Here is a 27,962-nt window from a genome sequence, read left to right as displayed (position 1 = left end):
GCCTTGGCTGAGCATCAGTACCAATTAAACTTGTACTAGCCTGCTCCAGGGAAAAGGCTTTATTGTAATGCCGCAGCATAGAGTAAGTTTCAGGAACAATTTTGGGAAATCAAACATACAAAATCCACCCCTCTTTTGGAGGGGGAGGCGCGGGGGGGAGAAAAAACCCAAAGAGACCGAACATCTACAATGGTACACAAAAAGACTGTAGAAGGCATTTATTCTAATAGCCTTGGATGTTCAATCCGTGTAATTGTCCAGTCTGGTTTTGCTCCTTCTGTAAATTCCCTTTGGAACCTGCAAAAGGAAAGACAGTAAGTGAAGAGTTGCTAAAATTTACTTGATCCTTAAAGAACTACTAATACCAACAAGAAATTGTGAAGAAATATTTTACTTCAAAGTTATTCCTGTAAGAGCTCCTTAGGCTCTGATGCTTATGCCCGAAAATGGAGTGTCAAAATTAATTCTGTAGTAAGAATCAAAGCGCATTGACTTCAGAGTGTTTTGGTGCAGATCCCACAGACAGGATTAAGCAGCAACAGTAAAGACCCTGATATCAAGAAAGCACTCAGTTTTCATAGCAGTAACTATGAATATGGTTTTGTGTCAGATCTTCATCTCTAAATAATGGGTTTCATTTAATGGGATGGTAACTGCATTGTAAAGGGAAATCACATGCTATGCATTCTACCTGAAAATTTTCATTTTTACTGAACCATGCTTTAAAAGTAAAGTATCTTCAGAAATACACTGAAGATCAAGCTAACAGTAGCACTGAATCTCTCTGAAAGAAAATTCTACAGTTGTTACTAGGAAAATGAAAGCGTCCACCCCTGTTTGCAAAGAGTTGTCTTCTTTCTTTTGTAGTCTTAATGCCTCCCTCCCTGAGCATGTCACAGTTTTGACTGCTGGTCATCTAAAGATAGGTCTGAACTTCACATGAATATTCATGCTCCCAAGTAACCTGCACATTGTCGACACAAGCAGTATAACCTCATTGCTTTGCAATTACATGCAAATCCACTACTGGAAACTGTCTTCTCCAGACACCCAAATACTTAACAGTAGGCTTCCAAGGCCTGTAGGATCTTTGACAATTTGAATTTAGGTTGGCACTGTAAATACCAGAAGGAACGCATACTTGTAAAGATATTTCTGCCAGGGATTAGGAAGATATTTAGGGCTTTAAGTGTAGACTCTTGAGGATAATGGAACCTCACAAGCCTCCAGCTGTAAGGAAGATGCTGAATTCAGCTAAGGTATGGATCCACAAAAATCCATCCAGGCAAAAAGCACTGGTGTCCTCAGAGTGTTTCCTTTGTTTCAGAGCTCATCAACTAGAGCCATAGCCTCTCCATTTCAAACATGGGTGTAGAAGTCATTGATTATATTGCATTTCTCAGACAAAAGTCCAACTTCTGAGAATGTTATTTTGAGTGCCTTTTGCCAGCTGTGCAGGTATTTCTGCACTGCTCCAACATCAGTACACTAACACAGACATTAGTTACAAGCAGTCCTATGAAAATCCATCTATATAATGTGTTCTTTGAGTACTTGCATCAGAGTGGTATGAACTATCTGAACGCCAGGTGATGTTTGCCTTGTGCTGCCTTTCTGCAGAAAGCATTTGGCTAAATAAATTCCTCTTTCATAAGCTACTTTTTCAACTAACTGCAGTTCTGACTTTTGTGCAGAAAGTGACAAGTCAACAGCACCACACCTGACTGCTTGGCTTGACTGCATTGCTCTTAGCCGTGCTACAAGAGATGGGAAACAAGAACTGATATTGGCCTATTTCCTGAAAGCTGTAGGAGTGGTTTAGGAAAGGATCAGAAACCTCATTCAATGCTCCGACTACTGCTCTTCCTGATAGACTTCCCACTAACGTCAACTCAGAAGCAAGGTAATAACATAATGACTTTAAGGGGTATTTAAAAAAATTGGCGCAGTGGAAAGCTGGATGAGAACTTAAATTAGAATCAAGGTAAATTAAAACATATCAAGTTCTGCACTGGCACAGTGTGAATGCTTTCAGTTCCTGAACTGCTTTCTGTGCAGCTAGCCCAGGTACATGAAGAAAAAAAAGGGAAAAGTAAACTTACTCATAGTTTGCTGTTAAAAGATGTTTTTTTCCTTTTGAATTTTCATCTCCAAACACAATCTGGAAAACTTTGGTTTCACCTGGTACTTCATCAGGTAGGTTAGCACCATTCAGATACCAGAAACACATCAAGATGCTAACAAACTTTCTTCCTGTTGGAAATAAATCAAAGCGTAAGGTAAGATCTTATGTTTCTCATTGGTCAAGTACTCCTATTTGTTACTTAGCATATATTCTAGTGAGACCCTGGAAGGGCAGCTGACTTCAGCCATAAAGAATGCTTGACAGAATAATAAATGATAAAGCTAATTAAAACCGTATTCATGCTGTTTAGCAACAACAAAAATGTACTCTGTAGGAAGGTATGTATTTTATGATGAGTATCGTGTGATACTGTACATAATCAAACCGTGTGAAAAAAGCTAGTTACCAAAGTCCAAAGCCAACTACTGATACTACAGAAGTACGAGAGTAGTTGAAACTCAGCAGCAATCTAGGAGAAATAAAAAAAATAAAAATCACCATGTCCCAGAATAGGAAAAAATTTCACTGGTCTCACAATTTTAAATGCTCACTGGAAGACCCATGGTTAGATTACAAGTTGTCTCTACCGTGTCTGATACTGACCTGAGCACTTAATGCTGGAGTTCAACCCAAAGAAAAACGTGTTTGAGCTCATCACTAGCTTAAAAAAATAAAATAAAATAAAATAAAATAAAATAAAATAAAATAAAATAAAATGTCCTAGGATAAAGTCTATTCCATGAAAACAGAAGTGAAGACAGCAAAATTTATTTCATTATTCAGCCTTCACTCGTCATCTTGGCAGATATATTTTCATTACTGAAGCAAACAGCTTTCTGCAGACAGTAGAATAATTGGTTTTGAGCAGGTTGAGATTGCAAAGGACTAATAATATAAAAATCTGAAATTACAAAAGAGGAGGAATAAGGAAAACCTAAACAGAAGTCAAAACAGTACAATAACTTACTAGCAATAATCTCTCGGTTTCTGATTTAAAAGGAAACCAAGGAATTGTATATAAAATCATAGAATGGTTTGGGTTGAAAGGGACCTTAAAGATCACCTAGTTCCAACCCCCCCTGTCATGGACAGGACACCTTCCACTTGACCAGGTTGCTCAAAGCTCCATCCACCCTGTCCTTGAACACTGCCAGGGATGGGGCATATAGATGAACTATAAACAGAAAAACAAGGAATGAGAAACAGTACTCAAAACCACATCTGTGAGGAGAATGCCTGCTTAGTAGCAAACTCAGGAAATAAGACTGCCCATTGCTGAAATGGTTTAGAATTCTAAACATACCATCATCATCATAGTAAATGCGAACATCTCCTTCTGTTGTGTACATGATTGAATCAATGTCAGCTGCTAAAGCATCCCTGTGGCTGTCAGGGAGCAAAGAAATCTTTTCCTTCAGCACCTGAAGTACCTAAATTCAGAGAAACTGTCACTTAGTTTTTCATTAGGAAATTGAAGTAACAATCCTTTCTACTGCAGTTAATAAAATGAGCTATAGCATGTAACATATACAACAGCAAAAGTGAAAAAACACTGGGAAGTTTGGGCATGCCTAAACCCTAATTTGGTGATATTAAGGATATCACCAGAATAAAGATATTTACTGCTCACACCAATGAAAACCAAGTATTTTTAAAAAATGGTACTGTCAAAAAAGAAGTTGAAAGGCAAGGCATGTAAGCCCAGAAAACACCAATTCTACAATGTTACACTCTGCCTTCTCACTGCTAATTTCTCTCTCTGCGTTTATTCTTTAGCTTTTGATTCATTTATTCCTTAGTTACCTTTCACAGATCAGTTCCATTACCACTAAGTGTATTTTTGCCATTTTGTGATCCACGGTCCACTTAGAAAAAGTTTAAACACTTGCAAATCAGAAAACACTGAAAAATCATTGCTCTGAGATTTAAGTTCCATACCACATTCCCAGCCATAGTATTTGGGCATCCTAAGACCTACACAGCTGTGTTGAGTAGAAAAAGACTGTGGTGCACAAACTGAACATAGGCATTACCTCAAACACCATGAGAAGGACATGCCACAAGGAAGGATGAGGCTGTGCACTTATTTTTAACTCATACTCAGTTTTCAGCCTAACTAGAATTGCCATTTCTGAATAAGAAACAAATCCAGAGGTCACATGGAAGCAAAAGGCAATCTTCACTCAAAGACATTGGTTTCTAGTACATTGTGCAGGTATAAAATTCACTGGCCAAAGCAACAACCAAGTAGCGTGGTATCACAGCCTCATCCACTACATGCTCTGTGTACATGACGTCTCTGGATCCATGTTAACACGATCACCTGAAGAAGTTAAGATGAGCAGAGGAAGAGGAGGTGCTCTTCCAAACAACTGTAATAAACAAACTCACATTTTATTGCTATCTCTGCTCAGAGAGAAGAGGTATGATTATCCAGTGGGGATGCGCTACAACAGCACCAAATTTTTTGCTGCAAAGGCATGGGTGGCAATAGGGCAGGCCAAGCTGACATCGAGCAATAAGGCAGACACAGACCTGAATTACGTCCTCCACTTAAGCCTGATGCATCTGCTACCTCCATCCTCTGGGAAGGCCAAGACAACCTGAGCCATTAAAAACTCATAAAAACACAGAACACAGAGCACTGGTGTTTAACTAGCCAGGTCAGCCACACTCCTGAGACCATGAACAACACTGGGGCCTTCCAGCCGAAACCAGTAATTGGCTGTATGATCTGCTTGGGGGTAGGAATGGATTAGTGCAGCAGGGATGAGCACAAATGAGTTCCATTCTTCATCTGAATTCTGGTTCAGACACCAAGTGTCAGCTCTCTCCGTACACCAACAGAGGCATGCAATTCCATTTGCCAAGCAGAACCCACTGCCTTACAACCCCTTCTTGTACCCCAGCAATCTTTTTGGCAATTGGTGCTTATCCTCCATGGCAAGAATATTATTGGTTTTTTTAATACAGTAACTTTAAACTAAGTTTCATGCCTTGAAATTAAACAAAAAAACTGCAGGAGAAACAATTGCCTAGTTCTGCATTATGCAGTTTTTCCCAAATCAAACCAAACTGGCAGTACTGGTAGATAATGACAGGCTGAATGTGTGTTACTTCATAATGGAAAATCAACTGCTAGAGTAAAAGATGGAAAGCACTTACCTCTGCTGATACAAGTTCATCCAGCAGGTCAAGTTTACGCTGAGACAGCAGCTTTGAAACAACAGAAAAGGCCTACCAAAAAAAAAAACAAAAGGAAGAAAGAGAGAAAATTAGGTGAAGAAACAACATTAAGTTGGCTTATTTTTAGGCAGATCCATCAGTATGTGACAAGCTACCACGATTTAAGATTTCGGTGTTTGCAGAGTGTATCACCACTGAAATGGAAGCCCTCCAGCATTAAGAGTGATTCCACAAACTGATAAAAACCTGAGTTTCTTTTCAGTCTCTCATTTAAAGCATCAAACCTTTTGATAACGGGCAACAGAATGCATAGCTTAAAAAGAAAGCATTACATGAAGTAATTTATATAAGTTGGTTTTACTCTTTTTGGTAATTCAAACAGTCTATAGCTTTTTCCCTGTAAACATTTTGTTGCCCTATCCCTTTTCCCAGCTTTTCTCCTGGTTTCAATCAAAACAGAAGCTGTAGTTTTATACAATTTTCCCATAAACCTGTTTTAGTCTTTAAACGTCAGGAAACTCAATTCCCCTTTCCTCCCCAACTTTGCAGGCATTCACACACAATAATGCCTCCACATATTAAAAAAGCATACATGTAAAATGCACACACAGTGTTTAGGACTCTACAGCAAGTACGAACTAACAAACCCAGGGCAAGGTAGAACAGGTGATTATGCATGCATAGCACTCAATTTGATGTAGGTTTTTTTGTACCTCTTGAATTGATCCCAAGCATTTTAATGTTCTCTCCCTTACCACCTGGTATGTTGTTTCAAGCTGACGTTTTCCGTTTGTTCTTTAAAATTAAATGCAATAACTGAAGCTTCACATAGATAGCTCTGTATGTTTTACATCATTAGCTTTGAGATTACTTACACTTTGACACACTGTTGACAAAGCTCACTGAGTTCATAAATTTGGAGAAACAAGTCTATCAGAATCGTAGAGTAGCAGGTTGGAAGGGATCTCAAAGATCATCTGGTCCAACCCTTCTAGGCAAAGCATGACTTAGACCAGATGTCCCAGCACCCTGTCCAGCTGCATCTTGGAAGCGTCCAATGTTGGGGAGTCCACCACTGCCCTGGGGAGATTATTCCAATGGCTCATTGCTCTCATTGTGAAAAATCTTCCTCATGTGTCCACTTGGAATCTCCCCAAGAGTAACTTGTGCCCATTATCCCTCATCTTTTCCATGTGACTCCTTGTAAAAAGGGAGTCTCCATCTTTGTAGCCACCCTTTAAATACTGGAGCACGGTGATAAGGTCTCCCCTGCGCCTTCTTCTCCCAGGGCTGAACAAACCCAGTTCTCTGAGCTTTTCCTCATGTGCCACCAGCTCTGCACCTGCCTAAGCGTTGTTATTTTTCCAAAACCAGCTAAGAGGAGATACATTTCCCCTTAAAGTCTCTGAAACACCGCGAAGCACCTTCCTTCATACTACTCTGGAGGATGGCTCAACCAGCTCATTGTAATGCTGGAATTTGGGAAAGAAAATAGGAAAAGTCTGAAGAACGGCGCCCCTCCGATGACCCTCGGGCACTCTTCCCCTCAGGCAGGCCCTTCTGTCGCCCCCTCCCCGCGGCACCGCGCCGGGCCCGCTGTCCGCGCCGCGCCGCCCGCCCCGCGCTCACCTGCTTGGCGCCCCGCGTGAACTCCTCGATGCTGAACTCCTGGTCGAAGTAGAGCCGGATAAGGAGATAATAGAAGCGGGTGCGGAGCCAGGCGAAGGGGCTGGTGATCCTCACCACCACCACCCGCCGCTGCGGACCCTCGCCCTCCGGGCCCAGCCCGGCGGTGCTGGCGAACCGGGCGGGGGGCCGGCACAGGCCCGAGGCGGCGGCGGCGGGCGGTGGCGGTGCCGGTGGCGGGAGGACCCGGGCCGGGCCCGGCGCCGCGAGCGCGCGCGCGAGCCAGCGGCAGCGGCCGGGACCCGCGCGCAGCGCCATGATGGCCGCCGTCCTCCCCCCGCCCCTGCCCGCCCAACACCGCCCCAGTCCGGTCGGAACTCCCGCTCCGCGGGAAACAAGAGCCGCCGCCGGTTCTCTCGCAGTGGGGTGTCCTCCACCGGAGGTGGTGCCGGTTTCGGTGATCGGCGATTCCGACCGCGTTGGTCTAGGGGAGCGCGGAGGCACGGCGAGATCCGCCGGCTCCGCCGTCCGCGCCTAGCGGGTAGAGGGGGGGCGAGGCAGGGAACGTTTCTGCGCGAGCTCTGCTTCCCGGTGGGGAGCGGCGCGAGGCGGACGCGGTTCTGTGTCGCGGCAGCGGCCATGGAGCGGCGGGAGCAGGCGGTGGTGCCGGTGGAGCGGTTGGCCGGTGTCACGCGGGAGCGCTTCCTCAGCGACATCTACCCCCGGGTACGGCCCGGAGCCCCTCCGCGGGCCCAACCGTACCGCGGGGACCGCGGGAGCGGGCTGGGACTGAGGAGAGGGAAGGGGAGGGAAGACTGGGCGTTCGCTGTGACTGCCCCTCGGCTGGCAGAGCTAGTGCGGGCGAACCCCAGGCTTCGGGTTTACGTGTTTTCCTGAGGAGCTATTAAGTTGAATGTGAGTTTAGCGGCCAGGCAACTCGTTTCTGAGCTGCTGACAAGCTCTGACAGCTGATCTCTCCGTGAACTCGTTTCCTTTAGCAGTGGTTAAAAAATGGTGTGATTGCTGGGTTTGTTACTTTGTCATCGCTGCTTCCTTTTTATTCTCCAAGATCCCGATTCAAAGGAAAGGTGTCTTTTACTGATTTTCATTGTGTGCGCGGGAGCAAACCTGTTTGTGGTTGTCAGCATCAAGGAACCTTGGCGGAAAGAACTTCTTTCATAAGGATATAGAGCACTACAGTAGCACACAGTATACACCTTAGAGCACAAGTCTTATGAGGAGTGGTTGAAGGAACTGGGGTTATTTAGTCTGGGGAAAAGGAGGCTCAGGGGGGACCTTATCGCTCTCTACAACTACCTGAAAGGAGGTTGTAGTGAGCTGGAGGTCAGTCTATTCTCCCAAGTAACAAGTGATAGGACAAGAGGTAATGGCCTCAAGTTGAGCCAGGGAAGGTTTAGATTGGATATTGGGAAAAACTTCTTCCCCAGAAGGTGGTCAGGCATTGGAACAGGCTGCCCAGGAAAGTGGTGGAATCACCGTCCCTGGAAGTGTTCAAAAACCCATGTAAAAGAGGCCCTCAGTGACATGGTTTAGTGGCGGATTTGGCAGTCCTGAGGTAATGGTTGGACTTGATGATGTTAAAGGTCGTTTCCAACCTAGTTGATTCTATGATTTCAACTGTATGGTCTCTTTTGTCTATTTTCTGCTAAATGTGGGCTAGACTGACTAAAGCTATTCCTTAGTCCAGCTAGATTCCTCAGGGGCCCCAGCACAAAGTGCGTGTTAAATTTGTCTTTGCTTCTCCATGTTCTTCCTTACCCTGCTATGAAAGAGGATATAGTAGATAGAGAAAGAGCCCCACTACCTACTGCATTTTGTTTCAACATTCAGCATTCTGATTCACATTAATTGTTTGTGAACACATCAGTTGTGACTTTGTGTAGTGGGTTCCGATATTCAACTGGGTTGTTTGTGTGTAATTAGTTTGAAAAACTAATTCTGTTTTGTTTGTTTTGGGTTTCTTCTGGGGGTTTTGTGTGGGGTTCCCCCCCCCCCAATGGATGCTGCAATCATTTCACCATTGATTTTTGTTTGTTTTAATGTTTTTTGTTCATTAGAGAAAGCCAGTAGTGCTGAAAGGAATGGAACTGGGCTCTTGCACAACCAAATGGACAGTAGATTACTTGAGCCAAGCTGAAGGATCTAAAGAAGTAAAGATTCATGTTTCTGCAGTGCCACAGATGGATTTCCTCAGTAAGAACTTTGTGTATAGGTACTTTGTTCCAAGGCCTCTTGTATTTTAAAGGCGTATGCTTGTAACTTTCAGACATACAGTGCATCTCTTTGAAGCCGAGGGTTTTGCTTTGTGAAAACTTTAAATTACGTATCAAAGTGCTGTCCTTGATTTCCCCATCTTCATTTCACAAATATATCAACACCCTGAATAAGTACTACAATGGTGAAAGGAGGGGCCAAATGGAGCCTTAGAAATGATGACATGAAGAAGCGTTACAAAGATATTTTGACAGAGCACTCTGGCAGGAAATTGGAGCCTGGCATATGCTGGCATTAATAAGAAAAGCAAATCAACCCCCCTTGCTACTATTGGTTCTGTGGATACCCTGATCTGCTATTTTGTTCTGGTTATATGGTGTGTTTTCAATGTTACTGAATAGTGTTAGTTTCTGACTCACCATGTATCTGAACCTCTTTGAACGCTGGCATGCAGCAGGCTTCCTATTCCACTCTAGGAGGGATGTTGCTGATTAAAACCAAGTTCCCTTCAAAGTTAGCATGTGCAGTTCTCGGAGTGTTTGAACTACTGGATGCAGCATGTTTCACCAGCTCTTTAATCTCGATGCGGGTCACATAAACTCGTGATCTCCTCTGAACTTCCTCTCATGTAGCTGCCAAAACATTTCTTCAGAGTTCGTCTAATCTCAGTCATTGTGGTGTTCTTCAAGGGAAATGCCTTTATTTTGCTTGTCATTTGTTTTCCCTAAGTGGGAGCAAGATGTGTTCAGTCAGTTATTAAGCAGGCAGAAGCATATGCTGTAAGTGTAAACCAACTACAAGTCTCTGAGTGGTTCAGGGGAAAAAAGCACATTATACTCATGCTGTATTCTGCTCACTGCATAAAGAAGTTTTGAGTCGTCTTAATTAGCTTGTACTTGAATGATTTTTGCCTTATCACCATATCTTATTTTCCCTGGTCTATTTTGTTTCTTTTTATAGTATCTCTTACTGTGAGTTCACATACAGTTGCTCTGGCATGCTAGTTTTAGCAGGTTTGTAGACAGCTGTGTGGAGGTGCTCTGATGGTACTTTGTTATAGCAGGTGTTAGGACTTTCAGCTACTTCACTTAAAGCTCAGGAAACTTTGATCCTTTCCACAGCAAGCCCCTCATTCTAAGATGAAGGGAGAATAAGTAGAACTAAAAGAATAGTAAACGGAGGATTTAACATGTGGTTTCAGGAATTTGAACTGATGCACGTGAGTAGTACTGCAGTCCTGTTGTAAGTTGCGTGCTCTTACCCCTGTCTTTGTGTTGGTTCTGGAGCTCATTCAGGCATGTTGTAATGTGCTGCAGAAATCTGAATGGTTTTCTGCTGGTTTAGCTTTGTAAGCAGGTTCCCCATCAGGTCAGATGAGTGCCAGTGCTAGCATAAGGGAGGAGATCAGACGATTAGGGTAGACAGCAAGGGCAGAGCTCTGGCAGCACCAGCATGCATCAGTTTAAGCTGTTGTGGAGCTGTGTTCTCATTTTCTTCAGTAGCAAATGTAAATAGGCATAATGTAACAGTTCAGCTGAAGTCAGAGGGTTGGGTTTTGTTTGCTTGTTTTTCCACTGACTTTAGTTGTTATATTTGGCTATTATAGACAAGTCTAAAATGCTTAAAGAAGTTGTCTAAGTACTGTGAGATGCAGGTCACATTCTGGTAGAGCGATAAAAGGATCACAAAAAATTTTGCTTAAGGATAGTTTCTTCTTAACCCTGGGTACTTGGTGTTTGCTTGAAATGTGATGTTTACATGCAATATATTCGTTATCCAGTGACACTTACTGTGAGATGGTGAGTTAGATGAACATAACATAGAATTCATAACAGTGAATACATATCCTTGTACTACTTGTGCTTGGCTGCCATTCAACTATAAACTGATGCCAAAATCTGTAATCGTTATGAAAAGCTCCCATTATTTAAATAAATATGTAAAGCTTCTATTGACTTCAGAGGGACAGGCTCTAATGCCCAGTGATTCTTTTTGAATCTTCTGAAGTTGTGTTTAATAAATTCATGGAAAACTGTAAAGAAACACTTGAAAATACCAAGATTTCCGTGTTTTGCTCAGCCAAAGTAGCACATATTTAAAAAAAATATATTTCAGATAACTGAAATAAAGTTTATACATCTACAAATGAAGATGGGTAGCTCTGCTCATGCAGAAAGTCGTAGCGGAAAATGTACAGATATAAAGATATGTATATCATCTGCAGTAGTTTTCTTGATGCTGAGCTTTTCTGCAAGTTCATAAAAGTGTCCAGTAAAGAAGCCTAAAAATGACACACTGTTAGAGACATAGCTTAAGCAAATAGTGTCAGGCATTGGCCACAGCTTGAGTCTAACTTGACTGCAAAGAAATTTCTTGCACTGTGACTCAAACCATTTAGCCATTTTAAGCTCAAGGGGGATCTTACTGAAGTGTATAAATAGTTGATGGAGTGAGTAAAGAAGATGGAGCCGGATTCTACTCAGTGATTCATGGTGACAGGACAAGATGCAGTGCACAAAATTTGAAATATGGGAAATTCTGTTAAACTATTAAAAAACCAAAAAAACCCCAAACCACACTACCACCAACAAAAATCCAACACAAAAAAAAACCCCACCAAAAACCTCTTTTACTGTGAGGGTGGTCAAACAATGTGTCTTCCTACTAGGAAGGAGAAAAATAACTGTTACAGCTGAACCCAGGACACAGTGGAACAGGTTTCCTGGAAAGTTTACGGAGTCTCCATCTTTGGAGATATACAAAACCCAACTTGATGCTGTCCTGGGTCATCTGCTGTACCTGACCCTGCTCTTGGCAAAGGGGTTGGACTGGAGGATCTCCAGAGGTGCCTTCCAGCCTCAGCAATTAGGTGATTCTGTTTGGATATACATGGGAATAGTTTACTAAAGCAGAGGTTTGTAAGTGTAGGATTTCTGTCTCAGTAGAACTCTTCAAACATCCACTGGAAACACTGATTAGTCATAGAATCATAGAATAGTTAGGGTTGGAAGGGACCTTCAGATCATCTAGTTCCAACCCCCCTGCCATGGTCCATGTTAAATAAATTGGGGGAAAAAAAAAAGCATCATATTAAATCTTCAGCTTATGATTTTAAACCTGGCATTTGTACACCATGTGTTGTTCATTGATTCATTGTATAAATGTAAATGTTTGTATTTCAGAACTTTGCCTTTTGATGTATTTGTACGAAGAGCAGCTGAAGTCAACCACAAGGAGTACTTTCTTTCTGAGGTAATTTCCTGAGTGTCACAGTTTCTTCTGTTGGTTATTTTGCCAGTATATGAAAGGGAAAATGATGAATTGTAAATTAAAGTCTTACTCCAGTAAAGCACTTGATCTCAGATGTAAGTGTTTTGTGTGGCTTGGAGCCAAGAGAAGAAGTGTGGGGAAAAGTATTTTTTCTCAGAAGTTGTTTTGTATGTGTACAGTATGGTTAACTTCAGACATCCTGTTTCTGTTAACAAAAACTGCTTACATGAGCAAACATTCCAGCATAAAAATTAGAAATCCAGCCTTGCTTTAGAATAATAACTGTATCATTTGCAGGAAAATGTCATGAAGATATTTTAGAGTTTGATTATATCTGCTATCAAAATACAAATACTGATTAATTGTAACATAATTTGTGAGTAGCAATTCTGTGGCTATCTTTATGTATCAGTGTTCAACAGAGGGATTTTCAGAGAACTGTGATTAGGAAGCAAACAGTTTTGAATGCAGATAGGCTTTTTACCTTTTATGCTAAGTAGTATGCTGTAAATTTTGAAACCAATTGAAATAGCTTCCTGCATCAGTATTCTGAAGAACTTAACTTAAAATCTGCATTTGCCTTGAGTCCGTTCAGTAACAGCGATACTGAAGCAGTTGACAAGTCTCCCTCCACTTTTCTCTCAGTTAACATTTTTTTCCCATTGCTTGAGATGAACAGCAGGGATCAGTAGAGTAAAGGCAGTACAACAGAGTAGCTGAATTTATAAACGCCATTTATTTACACAATGTTTTAATGAAGCCCTGCATTAGGTTAATGAGAAAATACAGATTTTCTAGTGTGTTTTTAATTCTTATTCTAAAACCACACCAATTTTCTTTTTGTGTTCTCTTCAGGATGAAAAGTACTATTTGCGATCAGTGGGTGAAGATGTTAGGAAGGTGAGTTATTTGAAATTACAGTTCTAGTACAGTAAAGTCACAGTTTATGAGAATTTTTAAAATCCTGCTGTCACCCTCTGGCTGTGTAGTACAGAAATACAACTTGATTATGGTCACTTGGCATGTGATTCTGACTGATATTTAAACCTAAGTGTCTAAAATAGTTGCTGTTATACAAGAGCTTAGCTGATCACCAGAGAGTACATTCTTCACCTCCCATTCTTTAGCTTTTCTTATAAACTAATATAAAGGGATTTCTGAAGATCTCTTGCTTCTTCAGTGTGATTACTAGCAGCCACGGTTCAAAGCAGCTCTCTGGCTTTTCTTATTAATATCCTTGGCCAAGTCAACGCTGGAAGGGTGACCACCAAAAAGCATTGCTCTTTTCAGCTATTCATCAATGCTGAAGTAGTAGCCCCATGTTTCATATGATGAGAAATGATAGTGAAGTATATATGCACCTTATTTTAATGTGCATATCTGGTTTTATAAGAGTTATATCCTTTGTGTTTCAGGATATTGCAGATATCAGAAAGCAGTTTCCTACTTTGGCAGAAGATGTTCAGATTCCAGATTATTTTGAGAAGGAACAGTTTTTCTCTAGCGTCTTCCGCATCAGCTCAGCTGGACTGCAGTTATGGACACATTATGATGTAGGTAATGCATGTGTTTAACATTAAATGTTGCAGATGGCATAATGGATTTAGACATGAAAGTGCAAATCTCTGACAAAATTCAGTTAATGACAAACTTCACGAATTTTTCAATAGTGAAACGAATGGCATTCAGTGGTACAGTGAATTTTAAATAGATGTATTGTGTGGGCAGTGTTTTTATGTCTAATTCCATACTTGTAAATTATGTTTGATTTTGTTCCCCCCCCCCCCTTTTTTCCTGTTTTAAGTTTCAGTTAAAAATCTAAAAAGCAGTAACTTCCAACATTTTAATCTTCAAGATTACCTTCATTTTTCTTATTCTAATAGCCAGATTGATTGTAATTGTACAATGATTGTGGAGATCTGCTGCTTCAATATGGTAGATTCCAAATAAGCTTGTCTTCTAACATTGTGCAGTATGATTCTGAATAAATGTATTTATAAGAAAAAATAGGGGTTTGCGTTATAATCGGGAAAAAGAATCCTTTATCAATAGAATGTCAGCAAAATGAGGTAGGGGTAACACCAGAAATGGAAAGGAATCCCAAATATACTTTGTATGATATTTTGCTGGTTTATATGTCTAAAGTGTGGTAGGTCTTTGTGTTTTAAGGTGGAAGAACTCAATTCCTGATTAAGGAAAAACCCAAAGTTGTTGGAAAGCAATATTGTGTTTCCAGATGCCCTAATTGTCAAGAATGTGCAGCTGAAGGGATAAAGTAACTTACATTCTTGAGGTTTTTAGTTTAACTATGTGTGGAAGCTCTTTTAGCTAATTCCTAACATGTGAAAGTTTTTATAATTCCCTCTTTTTAGGCTGATATTTTAGATTAGTAGCAGCATATGTATTCATTCTTAACTCTTGGCTGACATATCTCTTACTATGCTTATTCCAGGTCATGGATAACTTCTTAATCCAAGTAACAGGGAAAAAACGAGTTGCTTTGTATAGCCCTCGAGATGCACCGTATTTATATTTATCAGGTATGTGTGTCATATCTATCTAGTTCAGAGTTTGGTGATCATAGTTGCCTTTCCAGCTCACAAGTGTTGCACTGTACGAAAAAAAAGTCACTAACAGACAGCTTGATGTAAAAGAAGTCATTTGGTCCCCTAACTCTGATCCTGTTTACATTAGTCAAAGCTAACCATTATAGTGGTTAGAAATTTGCAAAGGAGCACAGCAGCTTTGCCTGGTTCTGTTTTCAGCACCTGTGGAGGAGTAGAGTGTTCTGTCTGGATTCAAAATGGTATTTTAAATGTCAGGGAAAGTGTCTTTTAGTGTTACAGGAGAAATATAGGCAACAGGAGAACATGTCTCTTCAGTAAATGAGGAAATCAGGTTTCCCTGGTTTTAGAAGAGTTAGAGCAATAAACCAGTCTTAAATTTGATTCAAGAACTGCCTTTTCCAGCAATGCGATAGTGCTTTGTTGCTGTTGGAAGAGCAGGAGTGTTTATTCATTACCTGTGAAAACTTTCCTAGGCACTAAGTCGGAGGTGCTGGATGTGGATAACCCAGACTTAGAGAAATATCCCCTTTTTGTGAAAGCCAAGCGCTATCAATGTTTTCTGGAAGCAGGAGATGTGTTGTTTATTCCAGGTAAGTAACAGAGTTCCTGACTGCAGTGTGTGTTTTAAAACAGTTTTCTTTGCAGTTTCACATTTCAGGGATGGTAAGACATTACTAAAGCATGTCTGTATTATAATTAGGGGCATCTAAAGACATTGGCAAAACTTGTCTACTTCTTCTAACTATACTTATTAGCCTAATAAAATGTATTATTTTATCTACCTACAAGTTTACTTTCCCTCAAGATTACACTATGCTTCTGAATTTGTGTTGTAATAGATTAGCACTATAAACTCAACTTGTGAAATCTGAAATCACTTCAGTGACCTGAGTTTTCTAATGACAGAGTTTGAGTGAATGAATTTGGGAGAATGAATTTCTGTTCTATAGCTCTGGCACTTAAGAACTGTGAGGCATGTGATTTGATGAGAATTACGGATGGTAGAGTTAGTGGATCTTCTAGAAGTTTATAATCACCTTTGGAGGATGGGAAGACAAGTCCTAATAATTTTTCTGCACAAGCAGAAAATACAAAGCTGCTTTCTGGGCTAAGATGATGAAATCCTGGTGATTAGGGAAAGGCAGTTGAACTGCTAACTACTCATTGAACTGCTCCTACTTGTTGTTGATTTTTTTATTTAAACTCATTATGAGATTGTGGCAGATACTTACTCTGTTGCTTTTCATGTTATCTGGACAATATAAACAGGCTGGTAAACAAGAATACAGTAGATTTTTAGGAAGTTTTAAAATATATTCTTAGCCTTGGACTTGTTACTAAATTTTGATCTTACTATTTATGATTCTCTCTAAAGAAACTTTTGATTACAGTTAGTAAAAGGTATGTCACTGTTGCTAATGTCAGCATACATAATTTCTGTTTTGTTCTATGCAGTGCAGATATTAGTTTGTCTTTGCCAGTAAGTGTGCTGGTTCAAACTTAAGACACATTCAGCACTCTTATAAATGACTGGGGAGTATAAGGATTTTTGAGTCCAGATAAAGGTGCTAGCTTTGTCAGCATTCTGGAATGTATATCAGTGAAAAAAGATGCTCTTTGAGAAATACATGTGATTATTATGGAGAAGGTAGAAGCAGCCCCCTCTTCCTTACCTGAAAGAAGCTTTGTGTTCATTTCTCAGAATAAACTTTTCTGTCTTCAGCACATTCAAGCAACTAAACTGCAATAAACATGGCATTCAGTCTCTTAGCTTTAAACTGAAATAGGGTAAAAACACCATATTAAACTTGTTTTTAAAATGTACTCGATGGGACAAAAATGTCTTTGCTTCCTTACCACAGCCATGATGATTTAATTGAAAAGCCTCGTGACTTTACTATGAAAAGATGAGCAGCATGCAAATTGCTAATCTTTTCATAGTAAAAATAGTTTCATAGGGTGATGTGGCCGTCACTTGTGGTTTGCATTAACGCTTGGACAATCTGTGCAAGGTTAAGGACTAAATCTGTGAAAACAGCTATCTTCATTCAGAGAGAAATGAGTGAACAGGGAACATGTCTTATTTTCATCCTACACATGCTTATGGTTTGCTTATATTTGAGTATTTCTTTATACTTCAGCACGTGTTACTTTAGTGTGAAGTTATGGATTGATGTGAATATCTTGAAGAACTTCTTAAATTGGTACAATGCAATATACTCAGGGATGACTATTTACAAATAAACAAGAAATACAGCATTTGAGGCTTTTCCTCACCAAGCTCTAGTTTGGGTGAGTCTGACACTTGTTACGAGTCACATGGAAGTTTCAGACAGTAATTTTAATCTTAGACATTTTTCTTCCTACAGCTTTGTGGTTCCACAATGTAATTTCTGAGGAATTTGGAGTGGCCCTGAATGTCTTTTGGAAGCACCTTCCTGCTGATTGCTATGATAAGAATGACACTTATGGGAATAAAGATCCCATGGCAGCCTCTAGAGCTATACAGATCTTGGACAGGGCCTTGAAAACACTAGAAGAACTACCCGAGGAATATAGGGATTTTTATGCTCGGAGAATGGTGTTACGCATCCAAGAAAAAGCCTATAGGAATGATTACGGATAAAACACATTTTAATTCAGCAAGCTCCTGTGAAAGTAGAATTGTATATTAATATGGAAACTGTCCATGTGTACATACATAAGCTTTCTGTATGACCAATAAAAACTCTGTTGATGAACATTCATCTATAACAAAGTTTGTCTGGTAGACTTTTAGATTTATTTTCCCTCGTGTGCAGTGAGTGCACAGTCTGCTTGGTCTGGAGTCGCTCTGTCTTCTACAAGGAGGTATATATTTCAGTGCCTGTACTTACAACTCTACTTTTTTGGAGTGTTCTACTTAAATTTTTCTTAACAAAAGCCTTTGTATCGGGCTGGGCTGACAGCATGTATGCTTAGAAGTAACTGCATGTCTTTCTGAATGCTATCTCGTTTACTAAAGTTTAGGAAAGCCAGAGTGGTTTCTGAGGTGGTCAGTGAAAGCCAATTGGTGGTTGGTTGTAACAGTCATGGTTTCTTTGAGTAATAACCTGGTAGTAACGGGGAGTTTCTGCTCCCCCTTGTGATGCAACTGAGTGGTCATGGGAAAAAAGCAAAAGCTAATCATGCAAGGCTAAGCCTGGGATTGTGCAGCAGCTTGACCTCAAGGTAAAATGATTTACTCCTTTCCTAGCTGAATTGTGTATTAAGCAGGAAACCTTGTTTGTCACTGTCCCAGTGCAGTCGGGCGGCATTGCTGTTTCTGCAGCTGTGAAACACTTGCATCTAATATGCCCACAAATCCATACAGCTACAGTCTTGAAATATGAAATTAAGTTCCTAGTTATGGAGTAGATGTAGAATCTCTCGGGGGCAGTATTTGAGATGCACTATGTTATCATGAAAGGGGGTTGCATCACACCTTTTCGGATGGAGCCTTTTGTACAGGCATTGTAGATGGTTACTTTTCAGCAGATTGCGGTGCTTACAAAAGCCTTGTGAAATAAAGATGGGCATATCACAGAAAAGATAGGTTGTCATTGTCCCTTTGAAATCCCTCCGATGTTACTTGTGCTGTTTGGGGCACGCTGCATTTATCTGACTTAGGTCAGTCTGTTACTTCTAGCAGTGTTTTTTGAGAACTATAACTTGTCAGAAGCTCTTAGACTAAAGCGATATGTAGTGTTAATAAAGTGATGGGGAAAAAATCTTTCTCCAGAAGAGTTGGAGACTGCAACACTGTGCAGATTATTCTTCTAAACCTGTTCTTCTTGGCAGTTCAACACAGTGAAAATAGTCTGCTACCATGTGAATGGGCACCCGGCCATCTTAATGAATAGGCTTGAATGGAACCAGCCAAGCGATTCAGATGGGCATCATTGTATGTTCTGAGGGTAGAATTTAAATTTGGGTTCACAAATAGGTCTCCCAAAATTTTTGTTCTAAACCAAACAAGGACTGCTTGTGCATACTGCTGAGACACAAACTGTTAGGCTGGGGAAGCCTCTTGCCTTTGTTTGGACTGGTAATGTCGAGGGCCCCATCTGAATTGCAGAGGTGTACAGAGCATATTCTTTGTGTGTTAGGACTAAATGGAGAGGCTCAGAGAGCTTCCAGGGCTAGACAAAGCTGTGTTCCAGCATTGTGCCTGAATAGCTATCCCTTTAAACTCTAACCACCGGCAGTTTCTCAATATGCTGGTACAGGGAAGTACTGTGCTGATCCCTCATTCTGCTGTTTCTTAATTCTCCATTCCCAAAACAGAGGTACTAGCTTGGTGTTCTCAGCAGCCCTCAACATTCATCTATAAATAAAGCAAGCTTCATTTACCAGCAGTCAGTGCATGAGCAATCTGCTTATGTCTCAGCTTGTGAGAAGTTGTCCTGGTTCAGAATTCCTGTACGTGATTCTTTTCTCCTCTAGCCAAAAATGTATCTTTCCAAACTGGAGACTTGGATGTCTCCGTGCAGACAACACAGGAGTTGAAGATACATGTTCTGAGACAGTAACTTTTACAAGAGATTCTCTGTTAGTATCATTCAATAACCAAAGATTCCAGTGTTCTAGGATAGATGAAATACTAGATTTTTTTTTTTGACAGTTACCTAAGTTTGTGGTACACTTGTATGCTAAGATTTCCTGTTTTCCTTTGGATCAGACTCTAGGAGTGAGGATAGATTCTGAGCTGTGTGGTAATTCCTGAGAGTAATGATCTCTTTTAAGTGGTGATTCCCAAGGGAAACAAGAGTGGATTACTTCCTTTCCAACTGCTCAGATCCAGACCTGTTCCTAGTCAACATTTTTAAGAGCAGATTGAAAACATTAAAAGAACTGCTCAACCATGTAAAACATGCAGCTCCACGTGCACCGCTGTGTTCATACAAAAAAGCTCAGAAGCTCTTGCTTGCAATAATAACACAGATCATGGTTATGGACAGTTTTTGCTGTGAAAACATTCATATTTCAGCTGTCGAGCAGTGCATGAATCGCTTAAAACTTCAATCACACAAAATCAATGCATTTCTTATGATGGGGAATGAGAAAGAAGGGCTGTGCAGAGAGCATGTAAGGTATGCTTACATACCTTACTTTATCTGACACCCAGGCTTGGGAGTATTGCTCAGAGTATAAACTCTGGTGTGGGAGAGACAAAGAGCCTTGTTTTGCACTTCAGCACTGGTATGACCCTTGACTGTTTTCTGTGTCTTGCAGCAGAGCTTTCGCTAGAAACAACTCAGCTCTGAAGTGCCAAGTTTAACAAAAGAAACTAACAGTTGTGACTGAAAGTGCTCTCTGAAAACTTAAGAAAAGAAGGAAAATTTATTCTCAACCTTAAAGTAATGGCATTCTGCTCCTTTTCAAGTATGTGAGATGTTTATATACATGAAGTAAAAACCAGATAATTTATTTTTCCCTTTTGTTTTACCAGATGCTTTTCTGGTGATTTGCTTAAGTAGAATTTGGCATTCCTTGGGTCATTTAGAAACATATAACGAAGCCCTAATGACAGGAAACAACAACAAAGCCATCACTACTTTATAACCCACACTACATTACATGCAAAATGACTGCCTGAATCAGTTTTCCACGGTTTCTAAAGTGATGTGGAACAGCTAATCCTGTGCAAGTGTTTTTTGTCAGAGGGAGGAGTGAATTATGCCGATAATCCTGACTAAATTTATTCTATCATCAGTAAGTGTATGCCTGGCACTGGGAGAAGCAGTGCCTGTCCTGTCTACCACATAGGCATTACAGGATTTTGCATTACTGGCTTAACGACTTCATGTTTTTTATTTGAGTTAAAAACAGTCACCCTTCATCTGAACAGAGTTAAGAGATCAAGACGACCAACAGAAAGCCAGCTTTAGTCTTAAGGTCTCCATCAGCAATATTTAAATGTGTCTAAATTTTCATCAGGTTGTGAGCACCAGAAGTGAACTTTTGTTTTTTTTAATCTACCATCCATACAAAAAAGAATTGGATTTCAATGTAAGATTAAAAATACTGTGAAGAAGTAACTCCAAACGTGATTTGAAGCGCTCTCTCTTGTGGCTTGCAGTCTAAGATATGGGCCTTTCCTCTTCTATTGCACAGGAACATGTTTGTGAACTCTACTAGCCAGGGATGTACCTAAAAATGTGGCTCACAACACATCACACACCTCTCAGAATTTTTACTGTTCTTTAACTTCTCTCTTGTATTAACTGGTAAGACCCCATGAAATTTAAAATGAGCATTCAAGGTAAATGGATGGATATACTTTAACCTCAGTGCTTCAACTTTCAGTCTGTACAAGACAACAAATATTATTTATCTGCAGAGATGAAGGAAGTCTTAGCTTAGCAAAGACACCATTGTAAGAAGCACCATACGAGGGAAGAAAAACCAGACAATGTTTTCTTTCTGCAAATAACTCAAAAAGAACCTGTTGGGAAAATCTGAGTGCATGATCATGAACAATCACTTTTAGCTGTGAATATCCACAGCTGTAACATCTTAACTCCCAAACTGACTTAGCAGTCTTATTTAAAATAATTTCTATATCTATTTAAATACACACCACTCCTGTTAGTTGCATCCATCAGCAATAATAATTTAGTAAGGTAGAACATGGTGAGCTCACCATAAAGTGCTTGTGCTAACATAAGGGAGGCAGCAGGATGTTATCAATGGGAGGACAGAAAAGATTGGTCCTTTCAGCAACATGTTAAGGCTTGGACCCTTTATCACCTTTCAGAATTAGAGGCCAATACTGATTTATGCAGCAGCATTTACAGAGATGCAATTATATTAGTCCTAGATATGAAGAAGATTACTGAAGTTTCTAGTATTTAAGATGCACACAAAATCAACTAAGTCATATAGAAATCTGGACAATTTCACAGAATCAAGCCTTGTTTTAAAGGAATTTAACAGCACAGCCTAAAACGTTTTAGCATTTCTCAAAATCTGAAGAATGTCTATTGTATAAGAAACAAATATGTAATATGAAGAATACCAGCTATTACGGACTATTGTACAAAGGACTGTGTAGTGTGACTCACTCCGTTCAAAACCAGAAATGTCTTGAACTAAACCTCTGTAAGCATGAGACTCACGGAACTTTAGGTATTCACCTCTAAGCTTATTAAAAACTGCCTTTACAGTTAACATCAAGAAACAGGGATATACAAACTAAGACCCATTTCGTCCTAACATGGAAATGCTCACACCCTTGGGTACTTCATGCCAGCTTTTCCATGTACATGAGATGCCAGTAAGTTGTTCTAGAGTTACAGATGCTGACGACACACTTTTCTTCCTTGAAGAAAAGCTAACAAATAAATCCAATTTTTTTTAAACTAGGTCTCTACAACGCCTGATAAAGCTTAATCCACAAAACTTAACTGCACATTCCTTGTTTAATGGCTTTGCATTCACATCAAAGTGGTTTCACCCATTAGAAGTAGTTTATTTTCTACCTGGTTTGCAGAAGTTATTATTAGCATGCTTTGTAGTGAATGACAGAGGCACATTCCAACAGAGTACTACAACTGTTGAGAGAATGAAAAACAACCAGTCAGTTTTCCCTCCACAACATGAGGTCTCACAACAAGATTAGTTTTACAACAAAGAGCTTAGTCTTCAAATTAATACAACACTTGAGCCTATTCTATTTAACAGTTATTGTAAGCAGCCTCCATCAAACAGGAGGCTGTTTGTTAATATTTTCACAGGACAGCTATCTAGAAACTTCTGAAGACAATGTCAATATTTTAATAGCTGTTTCCAAAAGCTTGCAACAACCTACTCCTGTTTTGGCAGAATTGTTTAGAAATTGGTCTGTGATATGCGCTGTTACTGGATAGAGCAAGTTTTAGCATACCCAAGTTAGTCTGGTCAGTTTAAAACTGAGAGGGGAGCTAGATCAGGGCTGTGTTCTGGGGTTTTTGTTGTTATTTTTTTTAAAGTTTACTTTATGAGTGGATAATTAAAGATATTTAAAGCTATTTGTAGGCTTCCTATTAAAACCACTTGGTTAGGTGACCCGTATTTCCTTTACAGAACAAAGAGGTGTGCAACCTCTGCAAGAGTTGTGAAAACGCTGTCTCCAGTGAACCGTGTAAGTTTTAATGATGCCAATAGAAGAAAGATGACTCAGGACTTTCTTCCCACAGTGTCACAGGAAGCAAGAAGCAGGGGAAAGAGTTTGCTAAGCCATCAAACACAGGAACAAAGTGAATATAATGCGTTTTTCCAGAACTGAGCCACGATAGTTTGGGTAATCTTCACAGTGTTTTGTTAACTTGCTTTTGTATCCCTATACTTCTAGAAAACCCGAAACCATTTTAAGCTACTGGTTCACTGTTAATAGCTGCAGTTGTCTTTAAGAGTTATTCTAAAATTTATTTGTAGATAAATGGGGAGTTAATTTTAACAGTAGAAAGGTTCCACTAGTTTATTCGTTCATCTTTCAGTAATTCTTTCTAAAGAACATGCAGGTTTGGGGCCTGAACTAGATTAATCTTTTGTATCTGATTAGTCCAGCTTTGTGTTTAATTAAAGGTGGGGTTTTTTCCTGTATGAAAACTAGTCTGTGAAAATAGATTTTTGTGTGGCTCTAAAAGCAATTAGTGCAATGCATTTAAAGGAGATAATAGTTTTAAAAACTGAGGCATTGTGAAACAGCTACAGTCAACAGAGTCTAAAGTTTTTTATGCAACTTGTAATATATTAAGTACTTACGGCTCTATTTAGATCAACATCAATGCAACAATTAGCAAGAAAAACCTCACCAGTCCAACGCAGGGATAAAGACAGCTCTTGACATGAAAATACAGATATTACTGCTGGTCTTTCAAGAAGTTAGTCAAAGCAATAGCCAGGTATATTGAAACAGCAATAAGCTACACACTCATAAAAATTCTTGGTCACTTAACATAGCTACCTCAAAATTTTCAAACCCCGAGGTGAAATGTCTTATCACTAGAACATAAACACAATGAATTAATGGAGCTTTATAGCAACAGAAAAGGCAAGGCGCACATAAGGAATTAAAATGGATTGGCACTATTATTCCAAAGGTGAATATTTGTGACTTTGTTTCAATTAGGGGAAACGTTACAAAACTGGAAGATTTAATTAACTAATTATAAGTTTTCACCAAAATATATAACTAGGATTCTAACAAGCTCTAACAATTAAAATTTTCCTTAAGCCAAAAAACTAACCTCACATTGGTTATTGACAAAGACCAAAGCTTTTAACCCTACTAATACTAAACTGAAGTATCCTGACATTTGAATGTCTTGAGTACTTGAAACTCCCATTAAAGGCAGTATATGACATTAGACATCCAAGACTAAAACTTTTGCCAATAGCTTGAGAATAAATGTTCACATTTAACAAAAAAAACCCCAACCACGTATAGAATAGTTCTTCATAACATTTTTTTCTAGGAATAAATGACATCTGTTGTAGATATGGGGTCCCAAATCTCCCTTTTAAGCTACTGGAATTTATATATAATACCTATCAGCTATGCAGGACTGATCTAATATTCTTTTCAGAAAGCATCTGCTCAAAGTTTTAAATCTAGGTGAAAACATATACAATGTTAAAAGTGCTTTTCCAATGAATACACTATTCAGATACATACAGTCTCAAAATACTTCATGAACTCTGAAATGGTTATCTAAGGAAGGAACATCATCAGCAAAATGTAGTTGATCATTTACTTCCACACCAAATCCTTCAAGTATCTGTACAAATTTCTCGTGCTCTCTCCCAATCCATGACCTCATTGTGTCAAACACTTGGTATGGCGTAACATGAGCATGAACTTCAATTCCTGTCTCCGCAAGTTCTTTCAGCACTTCAGGGTAAGTAACCCAAGTATTGCTTCCTCCCGAGTGACCACCATCCAACCAGTAAATTGCTTTTATGTTTTTTAAGAAGGCATCTGTATTCTTGTCTTTTTTAGCTTCCTTCAGCTCATAAAGCAGCTGGTTCAAAACCACACAACCTTTACTGAAGCCAATCAAAGTAAATGATGCTGCACCTACAGCAGACGGTACAATGAAGTTCATAGCAGAATTATTAGAGCATTCACAATCTCTTTCTGTGGATGAGCCACCATTTGTTGTAGGAACAGACTGCGGCTGTGATTTACAAGCAGCTATTTTTGCATCCTTGCTGACACCATGCATGCTTTTCTGGGACAGCAGAATATTCTGAGAGAGTCTGAATGCATTAACTAGCAATGCATGGAGATGCTTGAAAGCTCCTAAGTCAGTGCTGTGCTCTGGTGCTCCAAACATGTTGCTCACCACGAAGTTGTCATAACAACTGAATTTGTGCAGGTGCATTCGAGAACATTTCACAACCCAAATGAAGCTATTAGGGAAGCGGCGAGCAAGTATGGTAGCAATGTTTTCAAAACTCCAGTGCTCCCACTGAAAGTTTTCTGGGTGGCAAGACATGACATCGTGATAGTTCTGAAAAATTGAAAAAGAGACATGTTACTACACTGTGAAAATACTTCAGTTCTGCCCAGTGTACTTACATGCATAAGAAAGAACTGCAACTAACAGAGAAACATGCATTAGAGAGGTGGTCGCTCGCTAGGCTTCCAGACCAAGAAACACATTAAAGAAACTGGCATACTTAGATTTACTTATTCTACTTTAATATTTATTACTATGCATTTTTAATACCCCCGATATTAATACAATAAAAATAAGCACATGGAAGTATTCATAATTTTTCTTGACTTCACTCCAAGAGAAAATTAAAGTATTATTCAACTTAGTGTGACGCAGAATACATCATTTCACTGTATTATCTCCACCTGAAGAAATACTGATTATCTTATAATAAACAAACAATAGAATTAAAACTTTGTAATAATTTTCTATCTTTTACACAGATTAAAAAAAAAAAAAACCACAACCCTCTTATTCATCTGTAGGGAGTCTTTATTGCCGTTGTTCACATCCATATGGGGCATAGATGGAAAGAAATCAACTCCCAAATCATGAATGATCCTCACCTCTGAAATCATAATGGCAGAGAATACCGATTCATTTATTTTCTTAAGGAATAAAGCCATACCCAGGAATGGAAATCAGAAAGGTTTTATTAGGCCATCCCAATCCTTAAAATGAAAATCCACTAAGTCCTGCACCTTTACCTTACAGAAAAGGAAAGGTTTTTCCCTAGAACAAAAAGACACTAACCCTGCTTTTGAGCAGTAATGGCTTTTGAGATGAGCTGACTCCCCAGAGGATGTATGTTACAGAGGTCAACCACATGCTTAGTGTCAGCACTTCAGAGTCTCTTTCTTGTCAACTCAGAGACAACACGCGCCTTCAGGACACACCGAGGAACCATCAGCGCCCATGAAATGCCGCAGGACGGTGCCTGGGATGTTTGTACACCTGCACAGAGACGCCGTGCTAAGCCTGATGAAGGCAACTTGCCATCTTAGCATTTCGTTTCCTTCCTCTGCTGCTCTTTGATACATGTTCAGACATTGCCATCACCGCCAGAAATGTCAATCTCAAGCAGTACTACAGAAGATGACTCCCCCTCCATTGCTGCTGCATTTCAGGCTTCAAGAACGGCTCATTCCCGCTATGTTTACCGGACGGTAACGGGCAGCGAGCGCCCAGAGATGCTTCCCCAGGGCAGCGCTCTGACTCCCCGCCGCGGGATCGCCGGCAGGCCGGCGGTGCCGCTTCCCCTCTCCCGGCCCCCGGTCCACTCCCGCCCGCCATCGCTCAGCGCCCGCCGCGCCGTACCTGCACGTCCCCCGGGAAGTAGACAACGTGATGCTGTTGCGGCGGGGCCGGGCCGCGCGGGGCCGGCGACAGCAGCAGCAGCAGCTCGTTGGCCCGGTGCGGCTCCGAGCCCGGCACCTCCGGCAGCCGCAGCCACGGCGGGCTCAGCCGCGCTGAGGAGAAGCCCGCGCCGCCGCCGCCACCGCCGCCACCACCACCCCCCGCAGGCCCCGCGGCGCAGGCGGCCGGCGCCCCGCAGAGGCTCATGCTCCTGCCCAGGCAGAGAGCAGCGGGGCTGACGAGCCCCCGCAGCAGCGAGGCAGCGGCCGGCGGGCAGCGCCTGCTCATCGGAGCGCCAGCCCCGCGCCCCGGCGGCTGCCTCCCGCCCGCGGCCGGGCCACGCTCCGCGGTGCGCCTGCGCGGCGGCACCACCGCCCCCCCTGCTCCCCGCCCGGCCTCCATCTATCGGCGCCGCCCGCGGCTCCCTCCGGAGACCCGGCAGGGGGCGCCGGGGGCGGAGCAACGGCGCGTCTAGTTCGGCCGTGACGTCCCCGAAGCCTTTAAACAGAGCGGGGCGGGAAGCGGGAGCCGTGAGGCGGCGGGCGAGCAGTGCTGTGTGTCGGCGGTGTGCTGCGCCCTTGGGGTGCTTCTCAGAGCCTCCTCAATGCCGTGTCCTATGGCGGGCTCGGGCACCAGCGCTCCACCAGATGGGCTCACGTGTGGGCTTGTTCCTGAGCGCTACCAGGCTCCTTACTCCTCAGACTGTGTGGTACGCCCAGTGAGCCCGCGTCGCTGCCGGTCCCTCAGGCTCACCCTGCCCCTGTGAAAACAAAAGTTGAGGTGGTGGTGTCCAGCTGGTGTCCTGCCTGTGCTGCCTTGTATTGAAAGTAGTGCTGGGGGTGAGTCTTAATGGAGGAGGGCCGCTAAAACGAAGAGCGCTGGAGCAACTCTCCTATGAGGAAAGGCTGAGAGAGGTGGGGTTGTGCAGCCTGGAGATTACTCTGGAGAGATCTTATTGTAGCCTTTCAGTTCTTAAAAGTGGCCTATAAGAAAGATACTTTTTAGCAGGGCCTGTTGAGATAGGACAAGGGGTGATGGTTTAAACTAAAAGAGGGGAAATTCAGGCTGGGCATGAGGAAGAAATTCTTTACA

General features: G+C 41.2%; 3 protein-coding genes across 3 annotated transcripts; 1 reads left to right on the top strand and 2 right to left on the bottom strand.

The window, feature by feature from the left end:
• Positions 1-44: 44 nt before the first annotated feature.
• MAIP1 (matrix AAA peptidase interacting protein 1) lies at positions 45-7,483 on the bottom strand. The gene is made up of 5 exons (XM_030485607.1): positions 6,941-7,483; positions 5,291-5,362; positions 3,429-3,555; positions 2,103-2,253; positions 45-297 (listed from the first exon to the last, which is right to left on the bottom strand). The coding sequence occupies exons 1-5, from the start codon at positions 7,253-7,255 to the stop codon at positions 219-221; spliced, it is 744 nt and encodes a 247-aa protein (XP_030341467.1). The 5' UTR covers positions 7,256-7,483; the 3' UTR covers positions 45-218.
• TYW5 (tRNA-yW synthesizing protein 5) lies at positions 7,365-24,444 on the top strand. Its single transcript, XM_030485606.1, has 8 exons — positions 7,365-7,663; positions 9,016-9,170; positions 12,355-12,424; positions 13,298-13,342; positions 13,858-13,995; positions 14,895-14,982; positions 15,483-15,599; positions 17,379-24,444. Exons 1-8 carry the CDS (start codon positions 7,577-7,579, stop codon positions 17,633-17,635), a joined length of 957 nt encoding a protein of 318 aa, XP_030341466.1. The 5' UTR covers positions 7,365-7,576; the 3' UTR covers positions 17,636-24,444.
• On the bottom strand, positions 22,477-27,322 carry C5H2orf69 (chromosome 5 C2orf69 homolog). Its single transcript, XM_030485605.1, has 2 exons — positions 26,832-27,322; positions 22,477-25,526 (listed from the first exon to the last, which is right to left on the bottom strand). Exons 1-2 carry the CDS (start codon positions 27,270-27,272, stop codon positions 24,693-24,695), a joined length of 1,275 nt encoding a protein of 424 aa, XP_030341465.1. The 5' UTR covers positions 27,273-27,322; the 3' UTR covers positions 22,477-24,692.
• Between the last annotated feature and the right edge of the window lie 640 nt (positions 27,323-27,962).

The sequence above is a fragment of the Strigops habroptila genome, chromosome 5 (genome assembly GCF_004027225.2).
Source record: "Strigops habroptila isolate Jane chromosome 5, bStrHab1.2.pri, whole genome shotgun sequence".
In the NCBI taxonomy this organism is placed as follows: Eukaryota; Metazoa; Chordata; class Aves; order Psittaciformes; family Psittacidae; genus Strigops; species Strigops habroptila.
This window is presented reverse-complemented; position numbering and strand designations above follow the sequence as displayed.